Source organism: Zonotrichia leucophrys, chromosome 1A (genome assembly GCF_028769735.1).
Source record: "Zonotrichia leucophrys gambelii isolate GWCS_2022_RI chromosome 1A, RI_Zleu_2.0, whole genome shotgun sequence".
NCBI lineage: Eukaryota > Metazoa > Chordata > Aves > Passeriformes > Passerellidae > Zonotrichia > Zonotrichia leucophrys.
In genome coordinates, this window is record NC_088170.1 from 58,648,030 (window position 1) to 58,663,811 (window position 15,782).

Here is a 15,782-nt window from a genome sequence, read left to right on the forward strand (position 1 = left end):
GCTTCCTTTTCCCACCTATGTCCTTGAATGGTTTTTGCCAGTATTAATAACTTATGGTTTTTATAAGTTACTCCCTGCAGCCAGAAATCATAAAAACTCAGACTCAGATCCAGCCAAGCTTTAGGCACCTCTAAGCTGGACATGTTTTAAAGGCTAGGATACACACATGTGAAGGTTAAATGAACTTAAAGAATTTAAACTGGAAAACAGTTGTAACTTTTCTGTTTGTGGAGGGCAAAGTCTCTATGTTTTTGTTAGAAGATTGTCACTGTACCTTTCAAACAACAGAAAAATAATTTTGAAATGTTTTAACAATTTTAAAAATAGTTCATAACTGTAATTAATATATGTTTTTGAGCTGAGACTTTGTGTCAAATCATATCCAGAAGAAATACTCCTTTCTGTGGAATTCACAGTGCTGTTATTGGAAATCTGTAAGTTGTGGTCAAAACTATCCAGCTAAGGACTGCCATTTTGAAATAATTTTTATGGTCACTGAATTATCATATTAAAACAATAAATAGAATTAATAGGCCTGTTTTAGTGCCTGCTTAGGGGTTTCTTTATCTGTTTTACCAGTAAGGAAGATTTGATTGAACCTAACTTTGGCTTCACCAGAAGCACCACAATACCTCACCACCAGCATTCTTTTAAATTTAGGCTGAAAAGGTGTCATGTCTGGTTAACCTTTCAACTGGATTTCATAGCCTGGCACAAGCAGAGAAAGAAAGGGTTTTGGTTTTCAGTGGATAAAGGAGCAATGCACATCATACCATCCTATGAAATACCTGTAGGTTGGGGCTGGTTTGTGCCCAAGAATTCTTGAATGAGCTTCTTTGGATCTGCCTGTGGTACTGCCTGTATTACCATGAGAGTTATGCCCCCTTCCTCTGGGCTTTTTGGGAGCTGAAGACATTTTGCACTTCATCATGCCAAGCACTGCTATCATAAACAGTGATGTTACTTACAATGCCAGAGGCCAGGGCAAAATTATTTATGAAAGTAGTTCTAGGGCCAAAATAATTGCTTTAGTAAAGAACTAGTGAACTAAGGTACTTGCTTGAGTCAGTTTTTGAAATAAATCACTATTTTTTAGAAGTACGTGACTTATTGGAGAAGTAGAATTTAGTTGTTGATGTTTATCAATCACAGCTGCTGTTTTACATGTTTGTTCTCTTGATTTTCCTCCTGTTTAAAAACCACCAGATGAATATTTCAGTCTACATTTGTAAGTTCTGTAACAGATTTCAGATGCTTCTGAGTAACACTGAAATTTACAGCATTTTTATTTTTATAATGTGAGAGGTAGTGTGATCTGTGGGGCAACTGCTTGGCATGGGGTTACCAGTGCAGCAGCACATTCATTAGCAACACTGGGTATGGTGACATGATCCCACTGAAATGCATAAAAGTGCCTGGAGTTTCTGTCCTCCAAGCTGTGGTGGATGAGTGTGTGTGCTTGTTCTTAAGGTATACCAATGAAGAGTAGAACAGGTTACCTCACTTGTAATGTTAGAGTTCTGAGGACTTCAGTTAGTAATTTAAGCCCATTTTACTCTGTTTGTAATGGCTTAAGAATGCATGTATTGCATTATGTGTTTCATCTGAGAGGGACAAGTGCCTGACATCATCTGACTGTACCTGTCTGGATTTCATTAAATTCCTCATACCATCACCAAGAAATACCTTATTAACCAACTTTGTCTCTTCCCACAGTATTTGTTGGGGGCAAACAGCAGGGTCTCAGAACTAGGGAAGGGGATTTGCACAGAACCAGAAATTTCATATGGCATGGCATTCCTGACTGTATTTGAAGCTGTAGGATCCTTGACCTTGGTTACTATAACTAGCTTTTAAGCAGGAGCTTTTCTCAAGCAAGTTATAGTCAAGCTTAGAATATTGTAACATAGAATGTAACCTATGAAACATGTTTTCTGTAAGGATCTTTAGGCAGAGATTTTTAAAAATTTATTCCTTTATTGTTTTAACATTTGACCAGTTCAGAAATGCTTATTCCACTTCTTGGCAGTAAGTTTTAAGAAAAGGTGTTGCAGTCTGTGTTTTGACTCAGACTGAGGGATGAGACTGCAGCATTAGTACAGGACCTTGAAACCCAAAAGAGGGAAAAAATCTCTTTAACATAGTAAGAAGCTCTTATGGAGCAATGTATACATTTGCTTTGTGTAAATTAATATAACAATAATGGCCCTACAGTATTTTCAACTTTTTTTTTCTTAATAGATATTTAAAGCATAACTTCTAATTCTTGTATATATTTTTAACTTTCCCACAGATATGCACTTATTTGGCCATTATCCAGCTCATGATGATTTCTATCTTGTAGTGTGCAATATCTGCAATCAGGTAGTCAAGCCACAGGTTTTCCAGTCACACTGCGGTAAGTGAATGTTTTCTTTCCTGAATTACAGTGCCAAACTGGCGTATGGCTCTCGTAAGAATCATTGCAACAATCATAACAGAGGCATTGCAGATGGACTTTTGTGGTTATCTTGTGTTCTTTCCACAGAAAATACCAGCAATGCCTTCAAATAAGCATATTTCCTGTAGAGGAAGTTGAATTAGTTGTTCTGGAAGCTGAGCTTTTCACATTGAACTTGTTACACTAAATTAATGTGTTACAACAAATAAATCCTGTTAGCTAGAGACTAGCTAGGCCAAAACTATTATGACCTAACATTGGATTGTCTTTTATCAAAGCTGCAGATTGAGATCTATGATACTGATCTACATCAATTAGAAGTTGGATGTTATGGATTGTTTTCTGATGGGATTAATGTGCATCTATATATAGGGTATATTTTTATATTTATCCTAAAGTTTAAATTTTGTACAGAATTTGCATTTTGAAGCACATTTCTTAAATAAACATTTTTCTAGAGTCTTGAGAAGCACATGCATATATTAATTTCTCAGTTAGTATGACAACAAGGTGATGATTTTTATGTTGACTATTTGAAAGCAGAATTACTTCAGTTAGAATATTTTGGTATTGATTAACAAACTACTTTCAATTATTTCTGAAAAACTTGATCCCATGGTCTGGTTTATTTATTACTTATCTAGTGGTTTATTTGTTATTTGTCCAGTAATTTCTTTCTGTGGTGATTTTTTTGTTGTTTTATTTTTTTAAGGTGTGCAAAGGGTGACTGGACTAGCTTTGTATAAGGTTTAATAAAATTTAGTTTAATCAAAATAATTTGAAGGTGGTTGCATAATAATGAAAGGCAGCTACTACTGAGGATGGAATCAATTTAATACATTAAGGAAAAGAATAGCCCAGCTGGATTTTACTTGTCTAAATACAAGTAAGCTTCACAAATCCTGTACCTCTTTTAGTCTTTTTGTCAACAAAGCAACTCAGTAATGGAAAAAAGTAAGTGGGATGGACAGAAAACAGTTTATTTACTTTTAAAGACTATTACCTAAATACTGGGTTGTGTTTGTATAGATAGACTGCTAACAACAAGGCAGGAGTAACTGCTTTCACCTTGGGAGGCAGTTCTAAGACTTGGCACCAGCTTTGACCTAGATTGAAATAACAGTGAAAAAATGGTTATAGTGAAATACAGCTTTCTATCCAGTGAATGAGAAAAGGGCTAGAAGTATTTTCTAGGGTGAAAAAAGCTTATTAATTTAGTGGTGGGGGCAGATGTTGATTTTAGTGTATTAACAAGCCGTCATTCTATTTTTTTTCACAATGTGTTTCTTGCCCTCAGTCTTGTATTGTTCCTTTCTGCCCAGCTTCAGGTTTCTTGTGATTGTTTCAGTAACAGAAAAGCTTCTCTGCATGTGGCTGTAGGTACAGTGGGCACATAAACATGGAACTTGTGCATGGATAGAATGTGCTTCAGGACTGAAGGAGCTGTGGGAGGCCTTGCTGTGTCCTTCCAGAGCTGAGCTCTTTCCTGGGCGTTAACCTGGTTTGGTGAGCAGTGCGGGAGCTGGTCCTGTGTTCAAGCAGTAGGCACATAGAATAATGTTCCTGCTCGATGGGAGTAAACTCCTCTGTGTTAGAAGGGATTTTTGAGCTCTTTGTAAGTAATGGATTGCCATCAGTGTTAGAGTAATGTAAACTACAAAGATCCCATGAGTTACTGTCTGCTTTTCTCCATTATTCCAATTTGTTTACTATTCCCTTCATCTTCATTCTAGCAATTCTTTTACACTGGGTGATTGAATGTTAAGTTATGAATTGCTTGATTTAAGAGCCTAAGGTCAATAAAGACTTGGAAAAAAAACTGTTAACAAACCCCCGGAGAATACTGAAAATAATTGACCACAGGTCTGGAAGATTGTATTTAATCTAGTCAGACTTGTTTCAGGAAAGGTATACTGGAATATTACTTTAAGGCCTGTGAAAAGGCTTTAAATAGATAATTTTTTTTTTTTTTAAAGAAGAAACAGTAAAGGCAATGTACTAAAATATAAAAGAAGTTTTAGAAGATAGGTCTCTTCAAAGTCTCGTGAATTTTTGTAAAATACCTAATAATTTATTTTTAAAAAATTATTCTGTTAAAAATACTCCATATTATATATGTGAAATGCATCTACTAATTTATCATTTTCATTAGAAATGAGTAAGATTTAAAGAAGGCCTACACAGAGATATTATTAATTGATCTGTAGTTGCATTGTCTGGTCAGGAAATTATAGAAAGCTCCTGATAGAAAACACATTAACCATTAACTGCTTGTGGCTGGATAATTTTTTGGTGGATGTGTTATGGTTCCAGTAGTCCATTGAGAAAGGCCTGGACAAGGTCTCATTTGAGACATTGATTCTGGCTGCACAGAGCTCTTCTGTGAAGCAGGAATATTTAATTTTCTGTTCTATTTCAAGTTTTATCACCTTCAGACACATTCATTTTTGTGGATCAGAATTTCTTTAATTAGAAGATGCAGCAGAATGCTTTTAAATTCAGTGATGCCAGGCATGTCTGTCAGTAGATTTTGAGGTGTTTTAGACTATCATATTTACCACAAAATGCATTATTCCACAGGTATTGAATTGCTGCTTCAAAGCTGTAATACAGACAATGGAAGGAGAAAGCATTAAAAGCCACTACTGGTTTTTTGGCTCTTGGAGGTTGTGTCATGGGGAGTCTTTATTGCTGTTGACAAGGGCTTGTAGAGATCTATCCCAGAATCTCCCACAAAGTGTGGTTTGTTGCTAATATCCCTGGTAAGATCCAATCCATATCCTCTCAGTAAGAAACGAGGTCCATGCCAGGCACATGCTTTATGTTTCCAGGTTCCCTGCATTGTAACTTGAAGGTCTTGGCTTCAGAGCAGCACTGGAATGCTTTAGTTTAGCAGAGGTTTTTGTAACACTTCTCTTGAGCCCTTGCTGGCATCTGCCTTTCTCCAGAGTGTAAGAGGACCCACTGTTTCATTTGCTTCTGATTCCAGACATGTGGCAGCCATCCTTGTCGATGGCTTTGTGAGGTTGTGAATATTATAGAGGCAGATGTTGTTTTAAGGGCTTGATTCCTGGAATATCAAGCAGAGAAAAAGAAAAATCTGGTTGTGGTTCAAGCTACTTTAATGGCAGGCAGTGCATCATAGAACCTTAGGCAGTAGAAATCAGGAAGGTAAGAGAAGAGATCTGGCTAATGAGAGGACTGACTTGCTGGGCTTGAGAGTGTATGTAGTGAACACAACATAGAGCTTGGTGTTGCAAAGTAACAGATCTGTTCCAGCCCATAAGTCAGAGAAATACTGAGCTGTTTATAAGAGTAGTTTCACATCCTTGCATCTGCAGGATAACCATTTCCATTTGTAAGTATTAAACCGTTCATTTATCTATGATGTAAGCCTACCTGGAAGAGACTTGCTGTTATAGGCTGCTGGATAAACCATGTAAGTCAAATAAGTTCTTGAGGTTGTTTGGTGTTACTGTGCACTTATAAAATAGTATATCATAATGTCATCAACAACAGAGTAGAAATTGGGGTGTTTGCTTCGGAAGCTATTTCTTTTAAGTAACTTCTTGTAGTGGCACAGTATTTGGATTTACAGTATCTTGGATTTACTTTTATTTTTAATGTATGAACATGTATTTACTCTTCCACAAAGTAGTTTGAAATAAAAAGTCAGTATGGATATGCAGCTTGTAGCATTCCTAAGTGTACTTGGCATGTAAGGAATTGTAATTTTGATTTTCAGAAAATTTTAATTTGTTCTCAAATGCCAGCTTCAATGAAGATCACTTCTTGGTATATCAAAATATTGTGCCATAGTACAATCCTGAAGTATGATAATGTTCTTGCTGTTTGTTTAGGGTTTTTTGTCCATCTGTTTTCTAGGAGACTTTTAAGCTGGCAATGTATGCTTAACTCTGTCCCTTTGACTTCTGTTAACTCCAGTTCTGTGTCATTGTTAAATGCTGGTGAAGATGGCACCCTGTAGCATTTCCCAGGAGACATTTCCATTTTTCTTTGGCAACAGAAAGATTAAAACTTCATGTTCTTATATTGCATTGTCCGTTGCTAGACTTAAGAGCATCAGATACAGTTCTGGTTGTTATTTTTATGTTTTGTACATTAGTAGTCTCGTTAACTTTGGTCTTTCCCAGTTAAAAGGAAAACCTCTCATAAAATGTAGCTCTGGCACAGTGAGGATCAAGCAGTGTACTTTGAGAGAGCTTGTCAAGACATCTTGACTTTTACTGTGAGGAAACTAATTAATGATGGGAAATTGTTAAAAAAAGAATAAAAAGTTGGGGGGATGAGATGGGGGAGGAGGTGAATTAGCCAAGCTAAAAATGCAGTTTGGTTAAACTACAGCAGCAGTATAACCATCAAAGAGAACTTCCACACGTGCTCTGGAACAGTTTCCAAAGCTGTGGATGGTCTCTTAATGAATTGAATAGTTAAGATCCCCATTTGATGAAGTTGTAGCATACAGAGAAAACCAATTTTGCTTCATCCTTGGGTTGGTATCTTCATGTCCTCATGAAACTTGCAAAGGGATATTTCCTTCTTATCCTTCTATTTGGCTGTGTAAGTGCCATTTAAAAGAAAAGCAAACTAAAAAGTAATGGAGCACTGAAGAATATAAATAAATTATTTTGCCTTCCATATCATAATTATTTTCCCGAGAGAGGTTATGTATTTTGAATTACTCAGAGTAGCTATTTTACATTGTGCCTGTAGTGCACTACAATTTAACAAACTGTGATTAAAGACTAGAAGGCTGAACTTGAAGTATTAATAAGAATGATTGGCTTTTTTAACACTAGCTTGAGCATTACTAGTTGGCACCTTTCTTGCATAGGGATTTTGATCCAGGTGTGAGTGTCACATTTGACAGATTATTCTGTTTGTATATTTTCAATTATTCAGTACATTGTTTTTTATTAAATACAACTGTTTGGAGATTTGTAATTGTTAATACTTTATCCCCTGCATTTGGCCTTTTATCAGAGACACTTTTGTGCCCTTAAAGGGCAATGACATTTTGAGTTATTTTCCTGTTACTGTGATTTTTCTTTATTCATAGCCTTGTCAAAACTTGTTCTATGATATTATTATTGATTAAATAACTTTCTACTTGTCACATGTTTAGGTTTCACTACATAAAAGAATTAAAATAATAAAAATTGGTCTCATCCCTATGGCTTCTTTTTAAAACTGGAAACAGTAGCAGCTAGAGTGACAGGATTCAATTTTTTCCTTTGGTAGGGGTCGGAACAGAAGGAATATGGACTTGAATGTTTTATGTACCTTGTATGTATATTTTTATTTATGTGGCTGCCTAGGATACACTGATTTTGTCTGACACTCTAATTTCCATTGCTCTAAATTGGAAACCCCTTGTTTCCAAAAAAAGTTTTGGTAGCTTTACAGTCCTTCTATCAGAAATCTTGTTCTCAAGACAAAAGTACAGCCAGTAGCATAAACTTCTCTCTTCTGTCAGTGATGAAAATCTCTGCTGTAGTTTCTGCTATGATACGTGTGGGTCTGTCATGTCCGTGTCCTTGTAAGATTTCCAAGCCCAGCATAATAGCAGACACTGAAACTGGGGTCACCAGCCATTTTCTGCACCATTCCTGGAGTAGTTAAATACACACATATCCAGGTCAAGCATGTATTACCCTTGAAGAGACAAAACTAAGACAGCACTTCTTTGAATCCATTTTTTCTGTATATATTCTTAGAGTGACATATTCTAGACTGTCAGCAGTTCTTGAGGCTCTGAACAGGTACAAAAATGCAAATTTCTGGCTTTGTTTATTCTGTTACCAAATCTTACTTTGTTTATATTCTAACTGCTGATAAGAGTCTGGCCAGAAAAGCACTTAGCTGCATAAAAGGCAATCAATACTTGGTTTAAATGATAAAATGAAGAAAAATCCCTCACAGCTGCTGGCATGTGTGAGAGTGTTGGTCACTTCTATATTGGCTAGTGTGCTCATTTAAGATTGCCAAACAGTCCTGGGCTTTTTTTATCATTTCACTGAAAGATATATTGACAAGACCATGTCATTCGAGAAAAATGACAACAAAATCCTTTCTACCCTGTATTTACTTGTCCAGGAAGCAAGAGATTTGGCTTTAGTAACCTTACCACCTGGGAGCTATTCTCTCACCTTCCACCTCCTGAGAGAGGAAAACACACCCAGGATAACCCAGGCTAAAGCAAGACAACACATGCTTTTTGCTGCAGAGATGTATCATACAAAGTGAACCTGAATGTAGAAAGTAACACCCAGATCAAAGGGAAGGACTGTGATGGGACTGAAAAATGTGCATCTGATGTTCAGAACAACAGCAACATAATGTGTCTTCACCTGGCGGGGTGCTGAGACCTGCTCAAGGCTTGGAGGAGTTTGTTGTGCTTTCCTTGCTTAGTCTAGCATGTGGATTAAAAGTGGAGCTGTGTTCAGACCTGCCAACCTGTTTCCTTAGAAGCAAGTAGCATAATATTGGATAGGGTTGGCTTTTTTTGTATTTTCTGCTATCATCTTTTGCTCAAATTGTTTTCTTTCTTGTTACTAATTCATCATCAGTGACGGAGCCTAAAACAGGGAAGTTCAGGTATAGCAATAGATATGATACATGAAGAGTTAGAAGGTCAATGAGTAGTTTAAGTAGGAAGCTGACAACTTCCCACAGATAATTTGGCCTTAGGTGGATGTGTCAATAATTAAAAATTTCTTCATTCAAAAGATTCTTTGAATGAGAAAGCAGAAACACTTTGGAGTGTTGAATCTCAAAGGACTGTGCATTAGAGAGCAGTAGTATTCAACAGGAGAAAACATTCAGCAGTGAACAGAATGCCACACATGTATGCAGTTGCTATTCAGCATACTAACCTACACACCCTCCCCATATTTCTGTGCATGAAATTGAAGCCTTGAAGTGAAACAGCAGTTAATTGTCTTTTCCCTTGATGTTTTCTATTAAATTCTTTACAGTGCCTTGACTGTGCTGTAATTTTACAATGCTGATCTTAAATCCACATAGGAAGGAGATGGAAAGAATAATAATGGCACTGGGCTTTTCAGTGCACTGGAAGTCTTACTAGCCTAGTTTACACATAATCCCTACCATTATATATTAACTCATCTCTTCCACATTGTGTAGTCATTGATAGTATTTGATTAGTGAACCCTTTTGTGTTTTTTGCTTTGGATAAATTGTGGTAAATGATGCATGCATAGTTGAACTGGGTGGTGTTGTCATGGCAGTGATGGGCAATATGTATCACATGTAATTTCTTTCAGTCAAGATTTTAATAGAGTTGTAGCTTTAAATAGTAACCAATAAGGATTTCATTTAAGGAGTGTCCATTAATAGAACTCAGCTGTTGAAGGTTGACTGTAGCATTAGGCTTAAGTTTAATCTCCTACATACTATTATTTACAGAGCTGTGTTTAGTGCATCAGTCTTTTGGCTGCCTCATTGGTGGAGGAATGGGGGTTGTGATAGTGGGAGAGAGGAGAGAAATTAGTGAAAATTTTCTGTCATAATCTGTAAAAACCTGACAAAATTAAAATTTGGAGTATTTGGCTTGAAGTCTTCCATAGCATGTCTTACTGAGTAAGGTGGATGCTTTCCATCTTAGAGAAGGAATGCTTTTTAAAAATAATTTTATAAAGAATTTATGGTCCTATTCCTAGACAAAGCCCAGAATAGAATTAAGAGTTTTTTTAAGTCACTGTTTTGGTGAGTAGAAGATAAGCAAGATCACATTCATTCTTATATCAAATTGTGGTAGTCTAAAAAGAGAATATTTGAAGTGGAACATGAATTTGCCAAATACCCAAATAAGAAGTCATTGCTTCTTCACTGCATTCAAAAGTATAGAAGTGTTAAGAGCAAGTCTTGTCTCTCTGTTATCTCTTTGTATTTCCTGCTTGTGATTAGACAAAGAAGTCTATATGGTGGATTTTTTTAATGTGGGGTGTAGGATTTTTTGGTAATAGTGTTTCACTTTACGTACACAATAGTGTTTACTTTACAGAGGATAATTAACATTTTAATTAGCTACTAGTAAATATTGTAAGTTCCATTTCAAGTCTGTAGAAGTCATGTCTGCATATAGCCCTCCCCATGGACCATGACTTTTAATAGTTTTCTGAATATTTTGGGTTTACTTAATTTTCTGAGTGTAGTAATTTCTACTGTGTTATCATTTAGCATTTTCTTGCAAAAAAAGAAAAGTCTATTAATTTCTTACTGTCTTGGTATTAACTTTTTCTGTAAGCTGGCTCATAAATTTGATTTATGTCTATTAATCATTGGGCTTTTCCTTGCATAAGCAGTAGCACTTTTTTGGGGTAGTGTCTTCTCTGGCAGCTGAACATCTCCTGTGCCATGAGTTGTGGTTGCTGAGCCTGCAAGTGAGGTGGCAGGTGGGGCTGGAGTTGCAGCTTGGCTTGGGTGTTCAAGGGTTTCCTTCAGAGCTGGGGAGGCCTGGGAGGAGCTGGATGGCCCCAGAATACAAAATACAGCTGTGCCCCCACAGCTGCCTTCTTATGGACACTGGTGAGTGGACAGAAAACTGGAATGGCACTTTATTAGGGTTTGGAAGTGCTGCTCCTAAGAGACTGAAGTGCTTCTTTCCATCAATGTTTGTGTTGCCTTTCTAACATCTACAGGCCATTTGGGGTGTAGTGAGGAATACAAAAATCCCATTGGCATGCAGGCAGATGACAGGGTTGTCTTATGTCTTGTTCATAGGTGTGCAATGGAGAGCAATTAAATTAAATATTGGGCTGTATTTCAAGAGCTTGATTTTTTTGTCAAGCTGGAAGTAGTTACATTAAATGCCTTTTCATGAAGAAATATTTTTTTATTCAGTGTTTTAAAAAAACTTCTATTTTTGTTAGAGAGAGATCTCAGCTGTAATAAACTCACTAGTACAAGGCTTGCAAATTACTTTTCCCACAGTTTTCAGTAGTAACATTTATCCTAGGTTTTGTATACCTGTTATTTTTTAAAAATATTTCTTCTTATTTTAATATTATTTTTTCATCTAGTATGCAGACATGTTTGTCACATCCCCATGTTTGAAACTATTGAGTTCTGTTTATTTCATTGTAATAATAGTACACAACCTCTTGGTACCTGACTAGTGTCAAATCTATTCAAAACATTTTATTTGTGGGCATACAATACTGTAGTTAAAGTTCTCATAATTTCAAATATATCTGAAGCTCCTTGTGTTTCCCATTTCATACCCCTTTAGTGATTCATATAATTATCTTAATGGCTTGTTACTATTATCTTTAACTGGTGATATTAATGTAATAATTGTCACATTAAAATGTAAAATATTGAATTAGACCTTGCTCTATTACTGCAGGTAGGTTAGACACGCTGTAGGCTTCTGTTTTCATAATACATTTTTTGTAGTCATTTAGCAAGATTAAAAAACTATATTACTCATGATGCAGTAAGAAAGAAATGTTTAAAATGTTACACAAATGATGATGGACTATTGGTTCACTTTAATGTGTGCATATTTTCATTATGATCAATTTTCAAATACTTGATTTAGCTTTCTGCACTGAAACCTACCTATTGTTAAGATGCCTAAATAAAATTTAGAAAACTTGCCTCATTAACTATTTATGTTTGTGAGATTAGTGATGCTGTTAACTAGGAACATTTTCTTTGACTAGTGCTCTGGGAAATAACATCTTTTTCCAGTCGCTTTTTTGGGCAGACTTCTTGTTTCTGTGAAATCGTGCCTAGCATCTGCTCTACAACTAGTGAAGTATAACTAATAGCATATTTATATAAAATAGCAAGCATTGCATGTGAGAAATGTATTTAAGGCAAGCATTAATGTGTCATTACTTGATACACATCCTTTCAGTTTGTTCCCTCTGTTTTATAAGGTATTCTTTTCATGAGTATGTCATCAATGTTGTGCTTTACTAATTAGGTAACGAGATAAGTTTGACTTTTTATATTTTTTTTTAAATTAAGTGTAGTTTCGTGTTTTGGATTTGAGATTGGTAATTTCACTTTTTAATTCAGTTGGTTAGGATTGACAGGGAGGAGACTGTTTTCAGAGCCACTTCTACCCAAAAATACTGAAGCAGGAATACATCTGTACAAGCTGACACTTGGTCCAGTAATTGGCCAACAAGACTGTAAAAGTCTACATTGATTATAGATATTTCAGATAGATTGTATGTGATGGAGACAGGACTGCAGGAACTGGGGAGACCAGTGCATCCTTGTGTGTTCTTTAGGCTTTCTCTGTGGAAGTGTCTTGTGGAAGTACTGTGCTTGTCCTAACGAGTCTGAAAACAAGTGTTTCTCATTCTGTGATTCTAGATAGATGAAGAGTGTAAAATGTGAGTGCAAGTAATGCTTTTGAATCTGACTGGGACAACAAAGGATTTGTTTGCAGTTTAAATAAATCTTTATATCACTGTCTAATACCAGATGTATGTAGCAGGAATGCTGAAACGGGCAGTAAAAGTTTCAGCATTTTTGCATGGGCAGGAAGGGCATAGTCAAGACCAGACAGATAAGTCTGTGAGGAAGGGCGCAGTGCAGAACTGCATGTTTAGTTAAATGAGTATAGAAATGGTGCAGCAAAAAAGGAAACCTTGAAAAGAAAAATCTGGTATTTGTCACTGTGCTGCTAAACAACTCTGTTGACACAGTGGGTTTTTTGAAGTTAATAGAAACTTAAGAGCTATGTGGTCCCTTGGAAAGGATTCTTAAAACTTAGCTGTACGCTGTGTGGAGAAATACCTCACTTTTTGGTTTGCTTTTGTACCAGCAACAAATTATCATTTCCTGTCCATAATAAATGTACACCATAACCCTCCTCTGTCATCACTCATCCAGTTTGACAAGTCCAAATTGGTCTAATTGTCACTTGTGGAAACTCCCTGTCTCTTTCCTATGTGTTTTTGTATCTTGCCTAACTCTTCTAGACAATTTTGAAGGGATGGAAGCAGTGGTGTGATGTGCTGTATTCCTTGCCTAACATTTGTTTTGCTTTTGTGACCACTACAAATCATTGAGATGATAATTTCATAGAACTGTTACAAGACCAGTGTTTCATTATTGTGTAATTATAATTGAAAGACCATCATTTCATATATAAAGTGAACATATTTTTCTTCTTCCATGTCTGTCACTTTACATTTCTCTACATTGAATTTCATTTCCTATTTTATTACACTGGTCAGTATTAAGTCTTTCTGCAATCTGTTGATTTGCATCTTTAGTACTCTAAATAATTATATACCAGAGATCTTGTTCTCTCACTAACCACCACATTTTTTCAGTCATTTCTGGATATGCTGAGTAGTTCAAGCACTAATACAGGCTCTTACTGCATGCCATTGCTAAATGCTTTCTTTGAGGATTGTTTTTACCTTCTTTTCCTTGCCCTGTCAGTAGTTCTGTAGCCTTTGGGTGAGGGTTGCAGCAACATTCTGCCTCAACAGCTGGTATCTTTACTTTAAGAAATGTGTATCTTTACTTTAAGAAATGTGTATCTTTACTTTAAGAAATGGTCTCGTTTCACTTACATGTTTGAGTAGACTGTCAGTTGAGTTTCTCTTGTGTCAAGTCACTAGTTCAGTTGAAGATGGGTTTTCTAAATCCTTTGGGGCATCTGGACCATGAAGATAATTTCTGTCATGACTATAAGCAAAGCAAAGTTTTATTTGTGCATAAGTGTCTATGTGTATGCATTGCTCTATGTATTCACATACATTGCCTGACCTGTCCATTGCACCCCAAATGCAGTTGTAGCCTTAATTCTGTAATACCTGCTAGGGAGTGGCTTATTGCCACTTCCTGAGTAGATACAATTGGTAAAAGAATAGGATATTTTTCCTATAGCATGCTGAAGAATAAAACACAGAGGCCATTTTTCACATTAAAAAATGGCTTGAGTGTAACAAATCTTTCTCTCAATTTCTTACCAAAATAATTTCCATGGCTATGAGGTGAAGTGTTGCATTTGGCCTGAGGTAAAATCTCTTTTAAGACACTGTGGAAAAAAAAGTCCAGAGGAAATTAAATTCTAAGTCTGCAAAATTATTTCTGTTCCTTTAGCCACTAGTGTGGTGACTAGAACAGTTAATGTGCAATGTGGGATGCTCTCTTTACACTTTTCTTCCCAAATCTGAGGGGAGTTGAATCAAGCCTTAAGCAGGCTGCCTGGTGTTGATAGGTGTTTTTTCTCCTTTCCATAAGGAAATGGTAATGACAATTGGGGTATCTCATCTGCCAGGGTGTGGTGGAACAATTCTGCCTGTGAGGCTTTGCCTGCTTCTCCTGTTGCATGTTTTGTATGGAAAAGGAATGCAAATGATTGAGAGGAACAGAATTACCTGCAGACTGGGGACTTCTGCTATTGGAAAACACAAGCTCCAGTCCACACTGATTTCTTCTTTCCTCTTGGTGTTTTTATTTTGCGTAAGATAACAGCAGTTGAACAGAGTAAGAGGGGGAATTCATCCCTAACTTTGACAAGTAAGATACTTGGCATCCAGTCTGTGGTTCAGGAAATGTGTTTATGAAAGGCTGAAATAATTTCAGCAGCATGGAGAGAGAACAACTCCTTAACACCCTTCACAAGGCTTTATCCTTGTCAGAGATCTTTTATGAAGAGGGGAAGATTTGGGTTCAAGTTCAGACAGATGACAAGAAGGTGAGTGCTTTAATCAGGGAAGTAGTCATCTCCCTTTCACCAACTTTGTCTTGTTTAAAGACCTAGCACTAAATGGCTTTCTAATAAGAAAATATATTTAGAAATACTTATTATTCTGTCAGAATTTTAGATATTAATCCACTCTCTGAACCAAGCCAAAGTAGCTGACTGTAAAGTAAAAACAAAGGCAGTTACAAAATAGTCAGAGGATTGTATATTGATATTTGAGGGGGAAAAGCCATATTATATCAGCTGCTGTGTTTACTCGTCTAGTGATAACTACTGATGAGTTGTGACTATAAAATAATTTTGGGGACAGGCTGAAGGCTCAGGCAGCAGTTACCAGCAGTGAGTTGGTTGACAAAACCTGAGGGTTCCCTTACAGTTCCATGGCATCATTCATGTCCAGTTGGTCCAGTAGAGAGCTATGGGCTATACAAACACTGAGTTCAGTATTCCCTAACATATGGCTTGATAATACTACAGGTGCCCTTTAACTCTTGCCATGTTGAGGTCAGAGTCTTTTTCTTGCAGAGGTGGAAGGGGCAGGGAGGTGGGTAAAAAACAAACCACAACAAAAAACTAAAACCTCTTTATATTGTCTCCCAAAAGCAGAAGGATGAG

At 36.5% G+C, this 15,782-nt stretch overlaps 1 protein-coding gene across 4 annotated transcripts in view; it reads left to right on the plus strand.

Annotated features, from left to right (window-relative positions):
• ATXN7L1 (ataxin 7 like 1) overlaps positions 1 to 15,782 on the plus strand; it is a 115,178-nt gene that overhangs the window by 36,387 nt on the left and 63,009 nt on the right. For 3 of the 4 annotated variants that reach the window (XM_064702862.1, XM_064702861.1, XM_064702860.1), the window contains exon 3: positions 2,294 to 2,398. In XM_064702862.1, coding sequence (XP_064558932.1) covers positions 2,294 to 2,398 — 105 coding nt within the window. Of the gene's footprint in view, positions 1 to 2,293; positions 2,399 to 15,782 lie in introns of those variants that run through there. The other variant, XM_064702863.1, reaches the window with a different exon arrangement.